The sequence below is a fragment of the Syngnathus acus genome, chromosome 21, assembly GCF_901709675.1.
Source record: "Syngnathus acus chromosome 21, fSynAcu1.2, whole genome shotgun sequence".
Lineage (NCBI taxonomy): Eukaryota > Metazoa > Chordata > Actinopteri > Syngnathiformes > Syngnathidae > Syngnathus > Syngnathus acus.
In genome coordinates this window covers 4,403,969-4,422,175 of record NC_051105.1, presented here as the reverse complement: position 1 = coordinate 4,422,175, position 18,207 = coordinate 4,403,969, and the positions used below count along the sequence as shown (strand labels likewise).

At 41.7% G+C, this 18,207-nt stretch overlaps 3 protein-coding genes across 8 annotated transcripts; all 3 read right to left on the bottom strand.

Annotated features, from left to right (window-relative positions):
• Positions 1-348: 348 nt before the first annotated feature.
• Positions 349-6,915, bottom strand: asmtl (acetylserotonin O-methyltransferase-like). 6 transcript variants are annotated; one of them, XM_037239733.1, is made up of 16 exons: positions 6,866-6,914; positions 6,156-6,272; positions 5,950-6,081; positions 5,747-5,794; positions 5,023-5,087; positions 4,885-4,949; positions 4,420-4,519; positions 3,521-3,752; positions 3,284-3,430; positions 2,928-3,084; positions 2,565-2,764; positions 2,363-2,495; positions 2,053-2,193; positions 1,847-1,969; positions 1,069-1,296; positions 429-565 (listed from the first exon to the last, which is right to left on the bottom strand). In XM_037239733.1, exons 2-15 carry the CDS (start codon positions 6,246-6,248, stop codon positions 1,091-1,093), a joined length of 1,842 nt encoding a protein of 613 aa, XP_037095628.1. In that variant the 5' UTR covers positions 6,249-6,272; positions 6,866-6,914; the 3' UTR covers positions 429-565; positions 1,069-1,090. The 6 variants fall into 6 exon arrangements, with proteins under 6 accessions (XP_037095627.1, XP_037095628.1, XP_037095624.1 ...); XM_037239729.1 differs by having other exon boundaries at positions 4,420-4,525; positions 6,866-6,913; XM_037239734.1 differs by having other exon boundaries at positions 3,284-3,432; positions 3,571-3,752; positions 4,420-4,525; positions 6,866-6,912.
• Positions 6,916-7,485: 570 nt separating this feature from the next.
• On the bottom strand, positions 7,486-11,386 carry upf3a (UPF3A regulator of nonsense mediated mRNA decay). Its single transcript, XM_037239864.1, is given in 11 exon segments — positions 7,486-7,830; positions 8,163-8,422; positions 8,425-8,459; positions 8,973-9,106; positions 9,178-9,336; positions 9,401-9,456; positions 9,675-9,785; positions 9,910-10,008; positions 10,350-10,456; positions 10,539-10,645; positions 11,208-11,386. Coding segments are annotated over 11 exon segments (1,392 nt in total). The 5' UTR covers positions 11,340-11,386; the 3' UTR covers positions 7,486-7,638.
• A 279-nt stretch (positions 11,387-11,665) lies between these two features.
• On the bottom strand, positions 11,666-17,549 carry cdc16 (cell division cycle 16 homolog (S. cerevisiae)). Its single transcript, XM_037239774.1, has 18 exons — positions 17,332-17,549; positions 17,123-17,177; positions 16,727-16,824; positions 16,537-16,575; positions 16,265-16,399; positions 15,913-16,072; positions 15,752-15,846; positions 15,401-15,534; positions 15,243-15,322; positions 14,948-14,997; positions 14,809-14,882; positions 14,601-14,726; positions 13,694-13,846; positions 13,534-13,597; positions 13,232-13,293; positions 13,020-13,155; positions 12,748-12,838; positions 11,666-12,565 (listed from the first exon to the last, which is right to left on the bottom strand). The coding sequence occupies exons 1-18, from the start codon at positions 17,377-17,379 to the stop codon at positions 12,312-12,314; spliced, it is 1,854 nt and encodes a 617-aa protein (XP_037095669.1). The 5' UTR covers positions 17,380-17,549; the 3' UTR covers positions 11,666-12,311.
• Between the last annotated feature and the right edge of the window lie 658 nt (positions 17,550-18,207).

Here is an 18,207-nt window from a genome sequence, read left to right as displayed (position 1 = left end):
CGCACGACCGTCTCTTGCACGCCGTTTTAAATGAGAATGGACTTCCGCTTCTAAAGAGCGACATTGCACAGGAACGGTACGTCAAGCAAAGAATTTGATTGGACGCCTGCCTGTCGTGTGTGCGTGCGCGTGCGTGTAGGATTTTAGAAGTTTGATCTCGCTGTGCAAACAGACAAGGGCGTATATGGATTTTTAAAAGACTGATCTCATTGTGATTTCATCATACCATTTGAATGCATGACAAAATCCAGAAGACATCTAATGGATGACATTGATGTTGTCTGTCACAAAGTATGAAATGAAAGAACAGGTTGAGGCAAGTGAATGAAAATAGATGAACACAAACTCTCTCATTTTTGTCACATTTTAATGGCAAGCAAAGCATCAAGGAAGTTCCTCGTGTGAACCACACGTGTGTTTCCGAAGCCGTGTTTATTTAGCAAGGCAGCGTAGTCCCCCTGCGTCCTCTCTCGGCCCTCAGTTTGGACCAGCATGTTCAAAGACTGCAGGGTTGAGTAGGTGGACCACTCATCCAACATGGTCTCAGCAATGACAACAGCACAGCCTGCAATAAGTGAATTCAAACAAACATCTATTCAGAACATTTCTACAAGGTGGCACAATCCTGTAACAATTGTTTTAAGATGGATTTGCTCTACATGCTTCCAGATACATATAAGACTTTTATTGCAGAATAACGCATTTAATGTAATAATCTTCAGACCAGAATCAGGCATCTTCCAAATGTGAATTTAAAAAAAAAAATATGTACAAAAGAAATAAACGGAACGTGCACATAAATTAAATGGTCTAGTTTCAGTACAATGGAAGAGCACAGAGTAAAATTAAATATGGTCTCAAGGTGATACATATTATCATTATTAGAAATAGTGCATATCTGAGTTGCACAGACCATCACATTTGATCTTGTGTTGAATTAGAAATGCTGGGTTCATTCAATACTGCCTGAAAGTATATTCTACTGTAGGTGAGAAGACCATTAAATTGGAATTTGGGACTTGCAATGGCGTTTGGGGTAGTTTGTGCTTGTGGTTAAGGCTGGCAGACCTTTGGAGTGTTGAAGCGGGGGTCAGACTTTGATGCAGAGCATTGCATCCAGCAGGTTTTCCGTCTGTTTGATAGCGGTGGCAACAAAGGCGTGGCCCTTCAAAAGCAGAGCGTATTCGTCGGCGCTCCTCTGTCTGCCTTCGCTCATGCTGAGGGCCTGGAGCAGCCCGCGACTTGGCCCTGTTCTACCCTCGTCCAGGAAAATCTCACTCAGCAGCAGGCCACAACCTAACAGCACGAGTGCATTTTTAACAGTAGTCTTGAAGTAGATTTTTAGGATTGAAATCTGATAACTAGGGATTCACCAAAAGCGAAAGTTAAAGAACATCCTTGAAATTTCCACAAATTTGTCTACGAACTGATACCGACACGAGGGGCCCTTTTGTTTTCCGTAAACTCTGCACCATCTGAATTGTGTTTCCTCAATATTGTGCTTTCTGCACCCGCATCACATCACGAACGCATTCCATTTGCATTAGAAGCTGCATTTTTTTTTTTTCCAGTGAGCAACGACATAAAAAACGTGGATTTAACATAACATCCCGATTGGCAAAAGCTTGCTGGTTTCTTCTGAGTTCCTTCTGCGTTGGTGGTCATGTTTACATCTTTACACATAAGGAAAAGTTAATATTAAAAAAAAAAAAGCTCATCCGACTGAAGAACCTTTTTGCTAACTCTCCTTTGCATGCAGGACAACAAATGCAGTCGTGTTTATTGTCATATTTGAGAAATAATGTTAGTTTGATAACGTGTTCTTGTACAACATTGTGAAACGTACCTGGCGTGCATGCGTCTGCAATTTTGCTGAGCAAGAGGTTCACTTTGTCATCTGACCAGTCATGAAGAATTCTCGAAAGGATGTACAAGTCCGCTTTGGGTAAGGCATCTTTGAAGAAGTCTCCTATTCGTGTCACAAGCACAGAGCCCCATTAGGGTTCACGATAGCGGTCTGTTTGATCCAAGCTATAATAACAATAACAATACCTGCAACAAATGTGACCTTTTCTTTAGTGCACGGTGGAAGGAAACGAGGACTCATTTCAACTACAGTCGGTAAGTCGAACACTGTCACGGACATCCCTGGGTGAGCTTTTGCGAATTCCAAAGCCATTGCACCTGTACAGCCTTCCAAAATAAAAAAAAAAGATTACTTGTCGGTTGTTAGCATTCATTTCAAGACAAAGTGAAAATGATCAGAAAGTGGATTGTTGAGGGTTTTTGTCAATTAAAAAAAGTTAGCGAGATATCGTTAATATCGTCAGCCTTGAGTCCAAGAAGTTGTACGCATTCTCACCTCCGAGGTCACAGGCACTCTTAAAGGCAGACAGGTCAAAAGCTGTTGCCACCGCTTTGCCGGTCACTTGAGCGATACTGTGCATGGCCTTCATGAACCTCAGCCTCACCTCCTGGCTCCTGTAGATTGAGTCCTTTGCGGAAAAATCTATCATTAGAATTTAAAGGATTAAAGATGATGAGTACTTCTTTGGCATATTAACCTGGAATAAGTCGTCAGACTTGCTGCAGAAGGCCCTGTGGTGCTGGCGGACGCCCTCCTTTACGGCGCTCTCCAGGTGGCTGAAGAGTGGCCACACGGTGTCGTTGCAGTGCGCCAAGTGGCCCAGCAGGGACGATGGCGCGTCGGACAGCAGGAAGCGTTTGGACAGCTCTGTGTTCTCGTATGACGGTGTCTTACAGTCTGGAAGGAGAAAAAAAAACAAAAAAATCATAACTATTGTCTTACAGAATGCATAGTAGGAAGTCTGACATGGCATCAGCGGTCAACATTTTCACAAAACATGAGCCTCCTCAAAACCACAAAGATCTAATTGTTGTTCTTGAAATGCAAAATGTTGACTAACTTGTGCTCTTTAAGAGTTTTAGCGAGAGGCATGCCTCAAGCAGATGCTCTGTTCCCTTGACGGATGTTTGCAGCTCCTGGGCCACCTGGACCGCATCCATTGCTGGTCTGCGCTGGAGCAAGTCAAATACGCCCAACTTGGAAGCGGTAAAGAGTGCCTGGAAGAGTTGTTTGTGGTACAGATTGTAGATTGAATGCACCTCCCTAGAAATCAAGTAGCACTTCTTTGGACAGCAAACTAGTTGGTAGTGAATCAATAGCACCTGATACTTGCATTACAATAATTTAACTCAGTTACAACTTATTGGCAAGAGTCAACTGTGTGAAAAATACTTTAAAGTATTGATCCCCTTTCACCTTGGAGGCTTTGAATCCATCCATCAGTTGAATGATTTTCTGGAGGTCCTCTTTGGCTTCTTCACTGTCCTCACATTCATTGAATTGCCCCCTAGTGGCAGTAGCTGGTGGTATTTTCTCAGAATGTTCAGATGAGTTGTTGACCACCTTTCAAGAGGACACCTCTTATAAATGATTTACAATTTAAAAAAAATAAAATAAAAAAATGTGGTGGTGTTTTGCATTGTAAATGCTTACTTGATGTTCAGGAACTACCACGTGTGTAGATGAAGCGGTAGGTAGCGAATGATTTGCGACTGGCAGAACTGGAACAGTGTCGCCGTGGCAACTGCCTCTTTGGTTGTAAATGTGGTCCAGCTGTTTACAGAAGTGGTTGAGGGGGAAACCCACAACGTTGAGAAAGTCTCCATGCACGTACTCCACCAGCATCCCACCCAGAGCCTGGATGCCATAGCCGCCCGCCTTGTCCCTAATACACACGCGGACACACGCACACGCACATTTTGTTGTCAGTATCCTGAAAGAAACAAATCTATGATACATCAAAATGGATATACTGCTTTAAAAAAAAAAATCACAAAAACACAACTGGGATTTCTTTTTTTGATTTGTCTACGTTGCTACACATTATTGTGTCTAGTATGATTTACAATTCAGTGAACTAATTTTCTTACAGGCGTCCACTAGAACTCCAAATGAACATATCAATTTTCCAAAGTGTTGATAACACATCATAAAATAATTACTTTTCATTACAAATTCATGTTTTTTAAGCTGATATACACATTTAGAAACAGCAAAATCTTTTCTTTACTGAAAATGTACATCAGGTCTAGATGTGGACCGAGCAAACCCTGCTTGGCATGATTTGTATGTAAAATGTCTGTACTATGATGGTCAAATAATATTATAATTATATGTCTTTGGAAATGCAGTTTGTGGATAAACACATTTCTAACTTTTTAAAAGAATAAGATATTGTGTTCCTCACTTACTGAAAATGTAATCCAGTTCACGACCCCAAACAAACCCGGTTGGCACGATTTGTATGTAATATATGTCTGGCGGATGAAACTTAAAGCGGCTAAAAACACTGACATCAAAGTCCAAAGTTCTTCTTACATGATCACACTCACATGGGTTCACCGCTGTCAATGTACTCCCACAGCATGTCCTCCGAGAGGTCGGCGAACTTCACCTTGGTTTCTTCATAAAAGTCAACTATCTGGTAATCCTCTTCATCTCAGGTGAGGAAAAGTTAAAAAAAAAAAAGTATGTCACGAGAGAGAGAAAAAGAATGAGAAAAAAATCATGATAAAAATTATGTAATGCATAGCATGGGAAAAAGTCATTCTTGCATTACACATATTATACCAGCATTATAAAGAAAACTGTTAGCATTCTATCCAGTCCCATGACCCTTTTGAAATAGAATCCTACAACTAGGGATGAGAAGTGAAGTATACTGGATTATAAATCATCCTGTGATTTATACTGATGTGCAACAGTCGAAATATACATTGAGACTCATTCTCATTATTTGAGTTTAAATAGGCTATCTGCAAATCATCTGCCTTGTTGCCTCATGAAACGCATCTTACTTGATTTCTGACAACAGAGCACGATGGCGACGCCTGTGAAGACACTGTGCTCTTTACCACTCAAACTAAATCAAGAAAACAGGAGAGAAATAGAATCAATATGAGAATATATCCATCTATCTATTTTAAAGACTTTACCTCGAGAGCATCCTGTATGCATCTTGCTTGTCGCGTGGCTTCTCAAGAATCATGCCATCAACTGTCTGCGGAAGTATATTTGAAATAAATAAAAAAATACAAGATATCTTATACACAGCGTATAAATGTGCATGAGGTAGGTGAGTGAGGATATGAATGAGCAGCGAACACCAACCTTGTTAGGGTTTACAGATGATCTTGATCGTATGATTATGTTGGAATGTAGACTAGAATTATTAACTTTGTTTAAACCTTTACCTTTCCTTGACTCTGAAAAGTTTAACCATTCAGTTGTTGAAACTTTCCAAATGGTGTGGAAACATTCTTGCTTAGTTAGTCATCTAAAATGCTCCACTAGTTTCTGTTTCCATGACCTTGTACAACAATGAGTTGGGACCCTCCGCACTGATTAACCAGTTGCTGAGGTGACCACCAAACATGTCCAATGTCACCCCCACCCTGCTTGTTCTCAATAAATATGCTCTTGCAAGAGGCCTGAGCCAGACCTCATTCGATCATCGCTGTACGCACAGTGACGAATGACTCTCCACCTGCAGGTGTTTAAAAGGGCATACTGTCTCCCGTGTGGTTCTTGCAAAAATAAGTTAGAGTGAGCACCTTTCTAACAAACCATATTTCAGAACAAGACCACAAATGTTTCATGCACCTGTCTATACGAATAATACGCAGTAAAATAATACTGACTTTGAAAACAAATACTTACCACAATAGTGTCTGCGCCGATCACTATGTCTGGAGTTTTAAGGTGGTTCTAAAACACAACAAGTAGGAGAAAAATCCATTAATGTTGCTTGTCCAACAGGCTCCACAGTCTTAGAAACACGGACAAATGTACATGTGTAGCCTCCCACAGAATAAAAGAAATGCATATACAGTAAGAGACCACATAATAATGAGTGAACTCACACAGGGCATTCTCCTCGCCACCTCCAGTGCCTTCTGCTTGGCCGTCTCCACAGCGTACTGCTGAGGTGCTTTGAACAGTTGCTTGTCGAGAGTTTCTTTGAACCAGGATGGGACCACCTCAAAGCGCAGGCCCTAAAGTGAGGCGGGAGATGGGACATGAGAGAAGAGACAACCCAAGTTGTCACAATTTCCATCCTGACTCTTACAGCATTGCGAAGGATGTCCAGTCTCCGCGGCGACGCGCTCGCCAACACAACCAGTTTACCAGCTAGTTTGGAGATGACGGGGTTCAGCACCATGGTTGGTGGTCCACTTACAGCTGCCTTAACAGTACAAGGAGGCAATGAACAAGACATGACAAAGAGCAACAAACCTTAACTAGCGTGAAACAACTTCATGACAGCAAATTTTGCAGTTCACTTACCAGTTTAGAACTTTTCACGCATTCAAATTGTCATATATTTAAAACTTCAGTTTTTACTGAGATTTAGGCAACTGTGAATGACCTTTCCAGGTTTAAAAACATAGTCGTCTTATTTAAGACTCATGCTGGTTTGCTACTACAACAAAGACATTGTATAACATTACAGCAATTTAGAATTACATAATTTGATGTTACTGTATACAAGCTGTGTTGAATAAAAATGTTTGAATTTGCCCTGTTCATAAGTATATGCGTAAGTCCGTAAAAGCGAAAAAACGGTTTTACTTCTACCGAAAACTTGGACTGTGCAGCAAACGTAGAAGTCACAATTCACTCATTTTGGTTGATATTGTTGACATTATACGGTCACTAAATTATCACACACGTAATGACAATATGACCAGTAGCATGAAGAGAAAATTAAAATGTGCTTTTTTTGCCGCTTGTGAGGAAAAGACACGAATTTCGTATTGTTTGTTAGATCTCTCTTACCTTTGCGAGACCGGAACTAGACCGTGTACAACGTAGGGTTACGTGATGGCGTCACACGTCGAGTGGATTGGCCAATGAGATGCTTGATACGGCCCACAAAAACTCAAGTCCCAAAATGACAGGTTAAATCATCAATAAAAATATCAAGTTGAATATACCCACATATATCCAATATATAACTAGTTTGATAGCTAAATAGATTTAAAGAGAACGAGCGAGAACGAGAGAGAGAGAGAGAGAGAGAGAGAGAGAGAGAGAGAGAGAGAGAGAGAGAGAGAGAGAGAGAGAGAGAGAGAGAGAGAGAGAGAGAGAGAGAGATCCTCGTGCTGCAGTTTCCAAATCAGACTGAAAATCAGAAAGTCTCTCACGACATTTATTTTCTCATGTGCAAAGTACGTGGGGGGTAAAACAAGATTGCCTAAAAGCATATTAGTTTTCTGCATCAGAATAAAAAATACTTCACTTTCTCGGACGTTTCTCATAGAAATGTCCATTGAATGATAATCGTAATGCTTTGCTTTGGATGACACGGATGAAAGCTAAAACATTCCCACAAGCACAGTAAAGATTAATACAAGCATACCCTTGCCACTAGGTGGCACACCTGTGAGGGGGTGCAGTTCACCATATGATTTTCATTCCACAATAAAAGTGTAGCCTTGTGCCATTCATTTATACAATTCAAACATAGTGGAATGTATCGAAAATAATTTAATGTTATGTACACTGTCAGAAGATAAATATGATGATTGGTTTGAAACCCTATTATTCTCTTACAATTGCTCATCATTGCTGTTGTCATATGCTTTGTCCTGCACCGCTGCCATGGCGACCACCTCGAAGCATCCCGCCACCTCTCCTTCGGGCGAGTGGCCTACTGGCATGCAGTCATAGCCTTTGCCAGCCGAGTTGACACCCTTGCGATTTCGCGCGCCGGGCTGGTACAGTTGCATGGCCGGGCGGTCCTGCAGACAAAATAGTCATGTTTCCACCAAGTGGTTTGGTTCGATAGTTTCCTCATCCCAAAATTTCCAATACCCCATTTCCGCTAACATCAACTTAACTGCCAAAATGATGAGACCCATTTCGACATGAAGTTTAGATGCTAACTTTTTGAGGGCAAATCACTCACAAATTCCATTTCTAGCAAAACAAAATGGTGCTAATTGTGTGTATTTACAGTAGCTCTGGAGGATTTGATGTTGACCGTTGATCAATCCAAATAAGTCTATCCATTTGTCGTAAGTTCAGAGCAGGAAAAAGAAAAAATCATCCAATGAATCCCTCGCATGCTCACCTTCTCGCTCACCTTGTTTCGGAGGCGCTCCTTTCTGTTTGCCAGCTCGTCCCTGTCCTCCTTCATCTGCTGGTCGCCGCTATCAGGGCAGAAGGAGTAGGTGTGGTGATGGCCCTCCTTCTTGGTGCGGTCCTGGCAGTAGCCCTTGCCCCACTTGGTCTCGTCTTTGCGCCGCGTGAACTTGTCCGAGTCGTAGTGGTGCCTCTGACGCTTCCTGTCGTCATCTTTCCCGCGATGCTCCTTGTCTCGCTGCCTTCGGCACTGCTTGCTGCCTCCTTGTCACTTTCAGGCTGACTTCTAGTGAAGAAGTTGCAAATACTGCACATACTGAACCATACATTTTATAAAACACTTTTCATCATTGAGGACTTAAGTGAGCTGAAGCTAATGCCCAGATGACTTGAGGGGGGGAAAAAAGCGCAGGTACACTGAGGACAAAGCCCCCCGGGAGCAATAAAGACCTATTATTTCCTTTTCTATAGCTCATATACGGTTGCGTTTCTTCTCACTATCACACAAAAAAGCCGTACAAAAAATTACAGGGAAGACCCGCCATGTCTTGGTTTGGCATTCACAAATTCATCTTTTCCGTAATTTTTGCAAATTTGACGGGAGTTCTGTGTTTTGATGCTCACTGACCTAGAAGTTAAAACAAGGTTTGGTGAAGTCTCGCACAAGGCAGCTTTTGGATGTTTGAGATTTGCATGCTCACTGCCTCTCACCCAAAGTCAGATGAGATAGGCTCCAGCTCACCGGCAACCCAAATGAAGAGAAAAGGTACAAAAAAAATGGATGGATGACATTTCTTACTTTTCCTTGGAATCCTTTAACTTCATCTGTCCAGCCGTCTTTTCCCATTTCTCCCTTTCCATTTCCCCGACTTCACTTTTGTCTTTTACGTTGTCTGAGTCCATGTCATCGTCCCTGTCGCTTTTCTTCAGCAGCTGGTGAATGTTCATTCACAAAGTATCGCTTCAGGTCAGGAGATACACGTGCAATAAGGGCGCGTTATTACCTTAATTTTGATGTCTTTGTCTGTGAGTTTCTTCTGCTTCTCAGTTTCTTTCCGTTTGCGCCGCTCCTCTTCACGTCGCTTTCGTTTCTCCTCCTCTCGCTGTCGCTTCTTCTCAAACTCTCGCCGCCGTCGCTCCTCACGCTTTTCCTCTCGTATTCGCTGTAAGGACGCGAGTGCTTTGTTTTTCTCTTTTCGGTAAAATTATTGTTTTTTGTTGCCGTACCTGTTTTTCCATTTTCTTGTTTCTGATGTACTCCAACAGGGGTGTTGTCCTTTTGGCTAAAAATAGACAAGAGACAATAGATTGAAAATAAAACATTATTTCACATATATAGACATTATTTTTTCTTTTGACTCTTCATAGGCAGTGGAAGGGACAGCCTCACCTGCCTACCTTGACCGCATGCCCTTACTTGTGGTGGTATTTAAAAAAAAAAAATCTCACTTGCATGAGCCCATTTGTGACACTAAATGGTGAAAGTAACTCCAAAGCTTACCTATAAGCTCTTTGGTTTTAGCCTCAATTTCCCCCAGAAGGGTCTCAGGGTTGGCCATCGACTTCTCCTCATCGCATGAGTAGTTCTCCAAGAAGCGTTTGTATTCCGGATCTAAGGGAGGATGTGACAATAAAGTAATGACACTAACAAAGTACAAGAGTGTGGTGTTGAATCAAGCAATTTTGTTTGCTTTGTTTTAACATCTGATTGTGGGATGCCGTATTGCTTACATTACCTTCCTCGATACTTCCAGATTTAGCATCTTTCTTTTTTAGCTTCTTTTTGGAGACTTTCTGGAAGGGGGCAAACTCTACCACAGCAGGGAACTCCTGACCTGTTTGAAAATCAAAGATTCTGTCAAAACTATCATCAGTGTATTGAAAATCATATTTTCACAAACTGTGGCTAGCCTGCAGTCTTTTACGGATGCCCAACTACTTGAATAAATAATTGTCATAAGTTCATTTTCACATTCCTATTATATCTGACATACTAGCTCACTCTTTCAAAATACCTGACAGAAAATTAACAGAGAGGGCTCAGGGAGGCTTCTGCTGGCCATTAGCAATGTTTGTAAGCATCAAGCAATGAAATACTTGGATCCTCTCCACCATTTTGTCCAGTGCTTCAATAAGAAAACACAGAGCGATATTGAAGAAAGAAAATAACATTCACCTTTGTTGTCAATGAAGACGTAGCCATCGAATCTATCTCTGAACAAAAGGATATCATCCTGGTTTTTGAAGTTGATGTAGGCTCTAGAGAACAAATGTGGGTACAGACTATGGACAGAAAGGAGGTCATGAATGTAATGCGTAATGATATACTGTATTTACTGTATATGTAAGTGTTATGTATTGATACCTTTGATCAGCAGGGAAGAACTCAAAGTAATCAAACGAAGGAAGCGGGCTGAGTTGTTCTTCTAACTGCTCCTTGGTCAGGTGAGGTGGGAGCCTTCGAATGACCACCTGTCCATCAATGAAACACATAACAGCTACTCATTTTAAGAAAATTAATGAATTTATATATTTTTATCAAAATATATTATATACATTCGGATGTCATAACGTCCCTATTTCTTAATATATTGGCAATATTGAAACACTGTTTTGTTTCATCTCGTTCTAGTGGCATTGGTCTTTCAGAGGGGAATAAAAGGATTTAAATTTTGTTGTCACGCCCCTACTATTCCTCATATTGAATAAAGTTTTTATTTTTTTGCTGCTGTAGTGTGCAATCCATAACGTATTGCCATTGTAGCACAGTATTTGGACCTATAACCACATGTGCATGTTATATAGTGCTATAATAAGGTAAACAGTGTCTTAACAGGGTAAAGAGGCGAGTAACTATTAATTTCATAATGGAGATGAGCCCATTAATTCAAAATGTCAAACAATAAGTTACATGGAATTACGTATTTGGAGGAAACAAACGTTTTGGTGTGTCTCTGTCCATGGTGCTGAAACGCCGTCCGCCATGTTGCCCTACATCGTCAATAATATCACAGAAGGCTGCTCGCCATCGTACCTTCGTAAAAACCTCCTTTTTCTCTTCTTTCTGCCTGGGAATGTTGTCCTGGTCTCCCGAGTTGTCCCTCAACTTTATTTCCACGACGCCCTTGTCCTGAGTCTCCGTCATTTGCTCCTTTTCAGACCTCATCTCGCTCCATCTCCGTGCGCGGACAGGACTCTGCGTGAGCTGGCAGGGCGCTCGCGAGAGGACATGCACATATCGCGAGAGGATGGGTCGCGAGCAACAAGGCCGTTTTAATTCGTATTAAGCAAGTCGTCATGAAGGAAAAAGTTTTTGTTTTTTTTGTCTTTGTTAAGCATCTTAAAGGCTCTTATCCAGAAACACATGTAAAAAGAATCAAAATAACAGTTTCAATAATATAATACGCCCTATAATGCCTATATAGTGACCAAGTTGTTGATAGTAATTGCTCGTTGTTGCTGTTAGTTAAACAGCTAAATAAAGCTTTTTGGGGGGAGGATGTTAAGGCTGTTATTTCTCTGAGGAGGAATGCATACAAAAAGAATAATGGGCCACAAGAACTTTTTGTCCATGGAAGTAAGACTTTCTAGAATTCTGGTTTTTACAAGATGGCGTGATGTACTTTATTACTAAAAGCCAACACTGACAAACATTTGATCATTATTAATGAAACAAAAGGACATATTACAGATCAAAATGAAATGTAATGCAAATGACATGACTGTAAGAAAGAACAGTGGTCTGATTTCCCACTGAACCTTTTTCCACTATCAGCCAAATATGTCTTCTTCTCTCTCACACACACACGCACATGCTTATGTACTAAAATCTTCACACTTATGTGCTAAAATTCATGATTTATTGAATAGACTTTTTTGCAACTTTGTCTACGTTTATTTTCGTCTAAGTTCTACATCATGGTGAAAAATCCACAGACGAGAAGCATTAAAAAAGTGACGAGTCTTAAGTTCTGAGGTTGTTGGAGTTGTTGGCTCCAAACAACTAGGCTTCTTCCCAGAGACTTGACGTCAAAGTCCAGGTGTCTTGTGATAGATCCTGAAAGGCACACGCCTCTGGATTGCCTTCCAGAACCTTCCACTCTGGGTTGTGTCTCCATGACAACCCATTGCATCAAAATCACGTGCTGGTGTCCGACAGGGTATCCAACATGACGTCGCTTTCGTACATGTCGCACTCCAGCGTCAGGGACAGACGTAGAGGTACGTCAAGCACCATCTTGTCCTGGTGAGACAACGGCGTCTCCACCGTCATAGCGTTGGCGTCCTCCAGCCGCGGGGAGGCCAGCGGTTCGGTGAGCTCTGTCGCGTTGATTGCCTTCATCAGCGTTTGCGTATTGGCGCTTTCTTCACCTTGTCGCCGATTGTCGGTAACTTCACGGGCACAAATTTGGAAAAGGATGTCAATGATAGAAAAGAACACTTCAAACAATACCGTATTTAAATTATTATAAAATATTACTTTAAAAACTCAATACACTGTACATGCAGTATTTCTAATTGTCTTACGGGAATTTATTTTTAAACAAGCTAGATTAAAAACAAGTGCAATATACCTTCGTAGGCATCCGTTTCACCAATGTACATGTCAATGCAGTGGCCAAGCATTGTCACGGAAAACGTGTCATCTCGTTTGAGTCCAAGCGCCTAGACCGGGAAAAAAAATAAATAATAAACCTTCGATGCTTTAAAGCCCAATCCGTCCAAGAAAAACTATAAGAGCGAAAGAGAGAGCGAGAGAATGTTTTATTTCAAAACAGTTGCCCTGACTAATAAATTGTACCGAATGTAGTGGCCGCTGATCTTATTAGATTTGAAAAAGTATTACCGTATGGAAGTAGTCGATAGCACTCTCAAAGTCGCCCATGAGGCTGTGCACGTATCCTATGGCGGCGTATGTGGAGGCATGCTGAGGGATCAGCACCAGCGCCTGACGGTGGTACTCCAGGGCCTGATCGTACTTCCTGCAAATGCATACCCATTGTTTATTATACCGATATTCAAGTGCAAATTTACCATGAATAATATCATGTTACCTACTTGAGTTTGCGACACACGTGACCCAGGTTGTTTAGTAAAGGCTCCCACTTGTCTACAGTCACCTTAAGTCAAAACGTGCGTAACATTAGAATATAAATAAATATAACAGTAATAATCATTCATGCAAGAAAATACTTTTAAATGAAATAATGTAATTACATTTAAATTGATTTTTTTCTTACTGAAATAATAAAATAACAGGATAAAACAAACAGTAAGTATTCAAATAATATAAAAATAAAAGTTCAAATACAAAATAATGGTAATGTCGTTTATTCTAAATTGTTAAGAGAGATGGCTACCTCGTTCCCAATGGCTTTGATCTTCTCCATGGCATCCAGAAAATACTTCTCAGCCATCTTCCATCTGAGAAAAAAAAAAAGACATGGAAAATGTTTTACACAATTTGCCCCCAAGACTTAACCCTGTGTCTGTGTGTGTGTGTGTGTGTGTGAGACTCACTCTCCATTCTGAAAAGCAACCACGGCCACCTCGTGAATGACAAAGGGGTCCTCTGGAGCAATGCTCAACGCTTGGCTGAAGAAGCGCTCGGCCAGCTTTGAGTTGTTCGTCAGGCCGTACTCCAGACCGATGTACAGCATTGGCAAATGACACCTGGACCGGAACGAAAGATGTGGTCAGAAAACCTTTTTAAGACTTATCAAAAGGTTATTGACAAAAATACAGACAACTTGTGACTGACTCAAATTTATAGGCTATTGAGTCACAGTGCATGACAAAAGCAACAGGTGCCACAACTACACTTTTGTGAATTGACATAAAAGATACAGACTGATCATAAATAGTGAGATTACAAAACAATTTCCAATCGATGCGTTTATAATAAAAATTAAATATTTGATTCAACCTGGATAGAGTATAGTAGTCAGGTGCCTTTATTTACTCGACTGAAGAGAGTAGCGGGCGGTAATTTGGTGGAGTGGGGACATTTCTTTTATGAATGGATTGTGACAATAATATCAGACAATATTATACATATTTTTGATACATTTTCCACAATCTGCAAATTTGAAATGATAAAGTATCATTAAGTCCATCTGAAAACTATTCACACCCACCCACAAGCACTTTCCATAGTTTGTTACAACCTTGATGGATCACTTTCTTTTTTTCTTTTCAAATTTTCCATCATTTGCCATTTTCTACCCCAGAGTAAATGTCAGCTTTACAGATGACATGTCTGATATGCAGGAGGTGCTAAAATGTCAACAGCAAGACAGAGATGGCAGTCATAAGGAGCCGCCCAGAAGGCACCACGTGCAATTCAGGGCGCTGCTTCTATTTAGTCAAGGGCACTGGGTTTAGGAAAAGCAGAGAAAATCCTATCTTCATAAGTTATGGGGCATACCCTTTCATCAGCTGTGCGGCTGTAAAGTAGGCCGCCATGGCCTGGTCGTGCTCACTCTCCATGGCAAAGGAATGACCATAGGCGATCCACGCCGGACCATACGTCCTCTCCAGAGTGGTGGCTTTGCTAAGGCAAAAGTCAAATATTAGCTTGGGCTAACACCTGTGACCTTACCCTAACATCCTTGTTCTTGCACACTGGCAAGTACCTGAGGTAGCGACGGGCATTTTCGTTTTTATGGCCCACCATGAGATAGTAGCAGCCGACGGCAAACCAGGATACCTGGAAATGTGTTTTTATTAGCTCAATATTGAAAATCAAAATGGGAGGAGAGAAGTGACACTTACTGGATTGTTGGGATACAAGTCCACAAGTTTGTGCGATAGATAAAATAACTCTGTGGGGAAATATACACACAGAGACAGAAACACGAAAACACAAGAGATGTATGACTTCATTGCTGGAATGACTAATATTGCACAATGAGTGTATTTATGTTTGTATATGCTCGGTCAAATTAATTTAGGGTTTGCACTTAGCTGGTGACCAGTCCAGGGTGTCCCCTAGCCTCTCACCCAAAGTGAGTGACCGATTGGGGGGTTTAATTTGGAAGTTATGTTGCTGATGTAAAAAACAGTTTACCATTTGCTTTTCCCAGCTCTACTAGTGTTCCTATGTGCACAGGTAAGCAGTTAGCATGGAAGGGGTCTTTGACCATCACCCTAAAAGACACAAAAGCAAAGACAGTGAGCTAAGGGCACTTTAACCACCGTGAACAATCTGAGCGCAAGTCGACTAACGTGGAGGTGAGCTTGTAGCACATCTTGAAGTCACAGTTGTAATAATGCCTCTCGGCCAGTGACACCACCACATCCAAGTTGTCCTGCAGATTGTTGACCATGGCAGGCACCACCAGGTCACTGGGTTTGTTGTACTGTCGCAGCAAAGACAAGTCGAGACACAGACTTCTTTAAGAACTGCATAAAAAAAAAAGTTATTTAGCCTAAGTTCTGGACATAAGTACATGTTCTGCGATAATGCCAACAACATACTAACATGCATTTCAATGAGCATCAATTATACGTGCATTTTTGCGAATCACGGCCCGGTCCAGTCTATCCCGCACGCGTAATGGGGTCCAATGTAAGTACCTTCTTTAACTTATTCTCAAATAGGAAATGAAGCAGCTCCTCTTCTTCCTCTGTGCACTGCTGACTCAGCGGGAGCGAGTGTAGGAAGTCTTTCTCTGTTGAACACGGAACAGGAGATAGAATTACAACCATTTCCAACTGCATTTCCATGCCTCTCTTACCTTCCTGAGCTGTCAGCATGTGGTGCGATGTGAGAAGCTCAAAGGCTTCGAAGCAGTACACGTCCAGTTTCAAGGCCTCTTTGTAGCTGGAGGTGGCCAATGGCCGGTTGTCCATGGCATCGTAGATCTTGCCGCGCAGGAGGCAGATGGAGCTGCTGATCTGAAATATGAACACTAATCTCAGTCCACTGTAGAATGTGCACAAGTGGGTGTTCGACATCACAATTTCTATTTCGCAATGAACACACAATGGAGACATAATGGATTTGACTATTTGGGAGGACCGGGCGGAGGGGGGCAAGAATGAAGCAAGGCGTTGAATGTAGCGAATGTGGTGCATCGTACGACTTACGGAGGCAGGCGACATGTCCCAATTGTTTGCCTCTGGTGTCCCGACCTCCTCCTTCACACTCCTGTCCAGCAGCTTCTTAAAGCCTACCTCCTCTGATAAAATATCTAAAGCCTGCTCGAACTCCTTGGCGGCATACTAGAAGAAACAGACAGTCACCCATTCATCACTTCATTAAAACTTTTGATCAGTATCACTTTAACTCAGTCAATTCAGCACAATTGTAAGTATTGTGGTCGGCTCTAGAAATTCCACCATATATCAAAGTCACTTACATGGCATCGTGCAGCAAGATACTGACAAGCTCCGTACATCTGTGTAAGGATGGGCAAATGTCACAATACAAGTGAATAGTGGCGTATCTCATTTGAAAAACAACATGTTTAGCAATGCATTCATCACAGACTTCATTCTACGGCATAAACTTGGCAGGCCAAACATTCTGTACAATTAGGCTGGACATACCTTGTCAAGTTTCCTCGAGCGGAGTGCATGCGAGGCTCTGTGATATTGCGATGTCAAGAAAAGGCACTGAGCAAGCCAGTAGATGTCCTGGGGATCTTCTATAGCGCGCAAAACGAGAAAGAGAGTAAAGTGGGTCAGTCATTGTTTAGATCAAATTATGTCATAGGATAAACAAACATTTAAGCCGATTCAATCATTAATAAATGAGTAATCGCGGCAAAATAGCCAGTTCGCGGCAGGCCCAGAATTCTTCGCTCCAGCGATTGACCAATCAGAACCATTCACGGCAAAATCACCAATGCCTAAATGTTGTGCGTCGCTACAATATTTAGCTCTTACTACGTAAAATGACATCTTGATACTTGATGACACCGGCTAGTAAAGACAACAACTTACCATGAGAAAGAGTTGCTATCTTGTCTGCCCAAAACAGCGCGCTTTGGTACTGTTGCTGAAATTACACACATCCCAGGAATTACTCACAATGCACAATGTTATGCTGCTTGAATAAGTACCATATCTACAGTTTCTTTGCCGTGATCAGTAGGTTGAATGCAGGATAACACTAGCTAGGCTGGATACACTCCACATAGCATCCACGTTACCTGGTCGATGTACTGCCGCACTCGCTTTCGAAGTCTGTCAAGATTCATTTTATTTATTTACTTATCTATTTTACGTAGGTTCCCTAAATATCAAACAGATGTCATCGCTAAGATGGAAACTAGAACAGTAGGACATGCAGCTGAGTTGTGACAGACGTGCAATCCTCTCTTTGCGGTAAAATCAAACCCGCGGCTTCCCTTCGACTTCCGGTGCCTCGTTAAACTCCGCCGAAAAGAAACAAATGGATACGCGCACAGGTTCCTCTTGAAATTCTCAAGTTTTACCGTTTTTCATTTAAAAATGTAGTCACTAGTGTCTATTATTTATTTATTTATTTATTTATTTATTTATTTATTTATTTATTTATTCATTCATTCATTCATTCATTTATTTATTTATTTAGAGTGTTTTATTTTCATTTCTTTATTGTTCCATTCTAATTTTCTATTCAATTCTATTTATTACATTACATTACGGCGGCTTGGTGGGGCACTGGTTAGCACGTCCGCCTCACAGTTAGGAGGGTGCGGGTTCGATTCCACCTCCGGCCCTCCCTGTGTGGAGTTTGCATGTTCTCCCCGTGCCTGCGTGGGTTTTCTCAGTGAACTCTGGTTTCCTCCCACATCCCAAAAACATGCTTGGTAGGCCGATTGAACACTCCAAATTATCCCTAGGTGTGAATGCGAATGTTCGTCTCTGTGTGCCCTGTGATTGGCTGGCAACCAGTTCAGGGTGTCCCCTGCCTCCTGCCCAATGACTGCTGGGATAGGCTCATGAACGCCCGCAACCCCCGTGGGGACAAGCGGTATAGAAAATGGATGGATGGATGGATGGACGGACGGACGGACGGACATTACATTATGTTGGACCGCTTG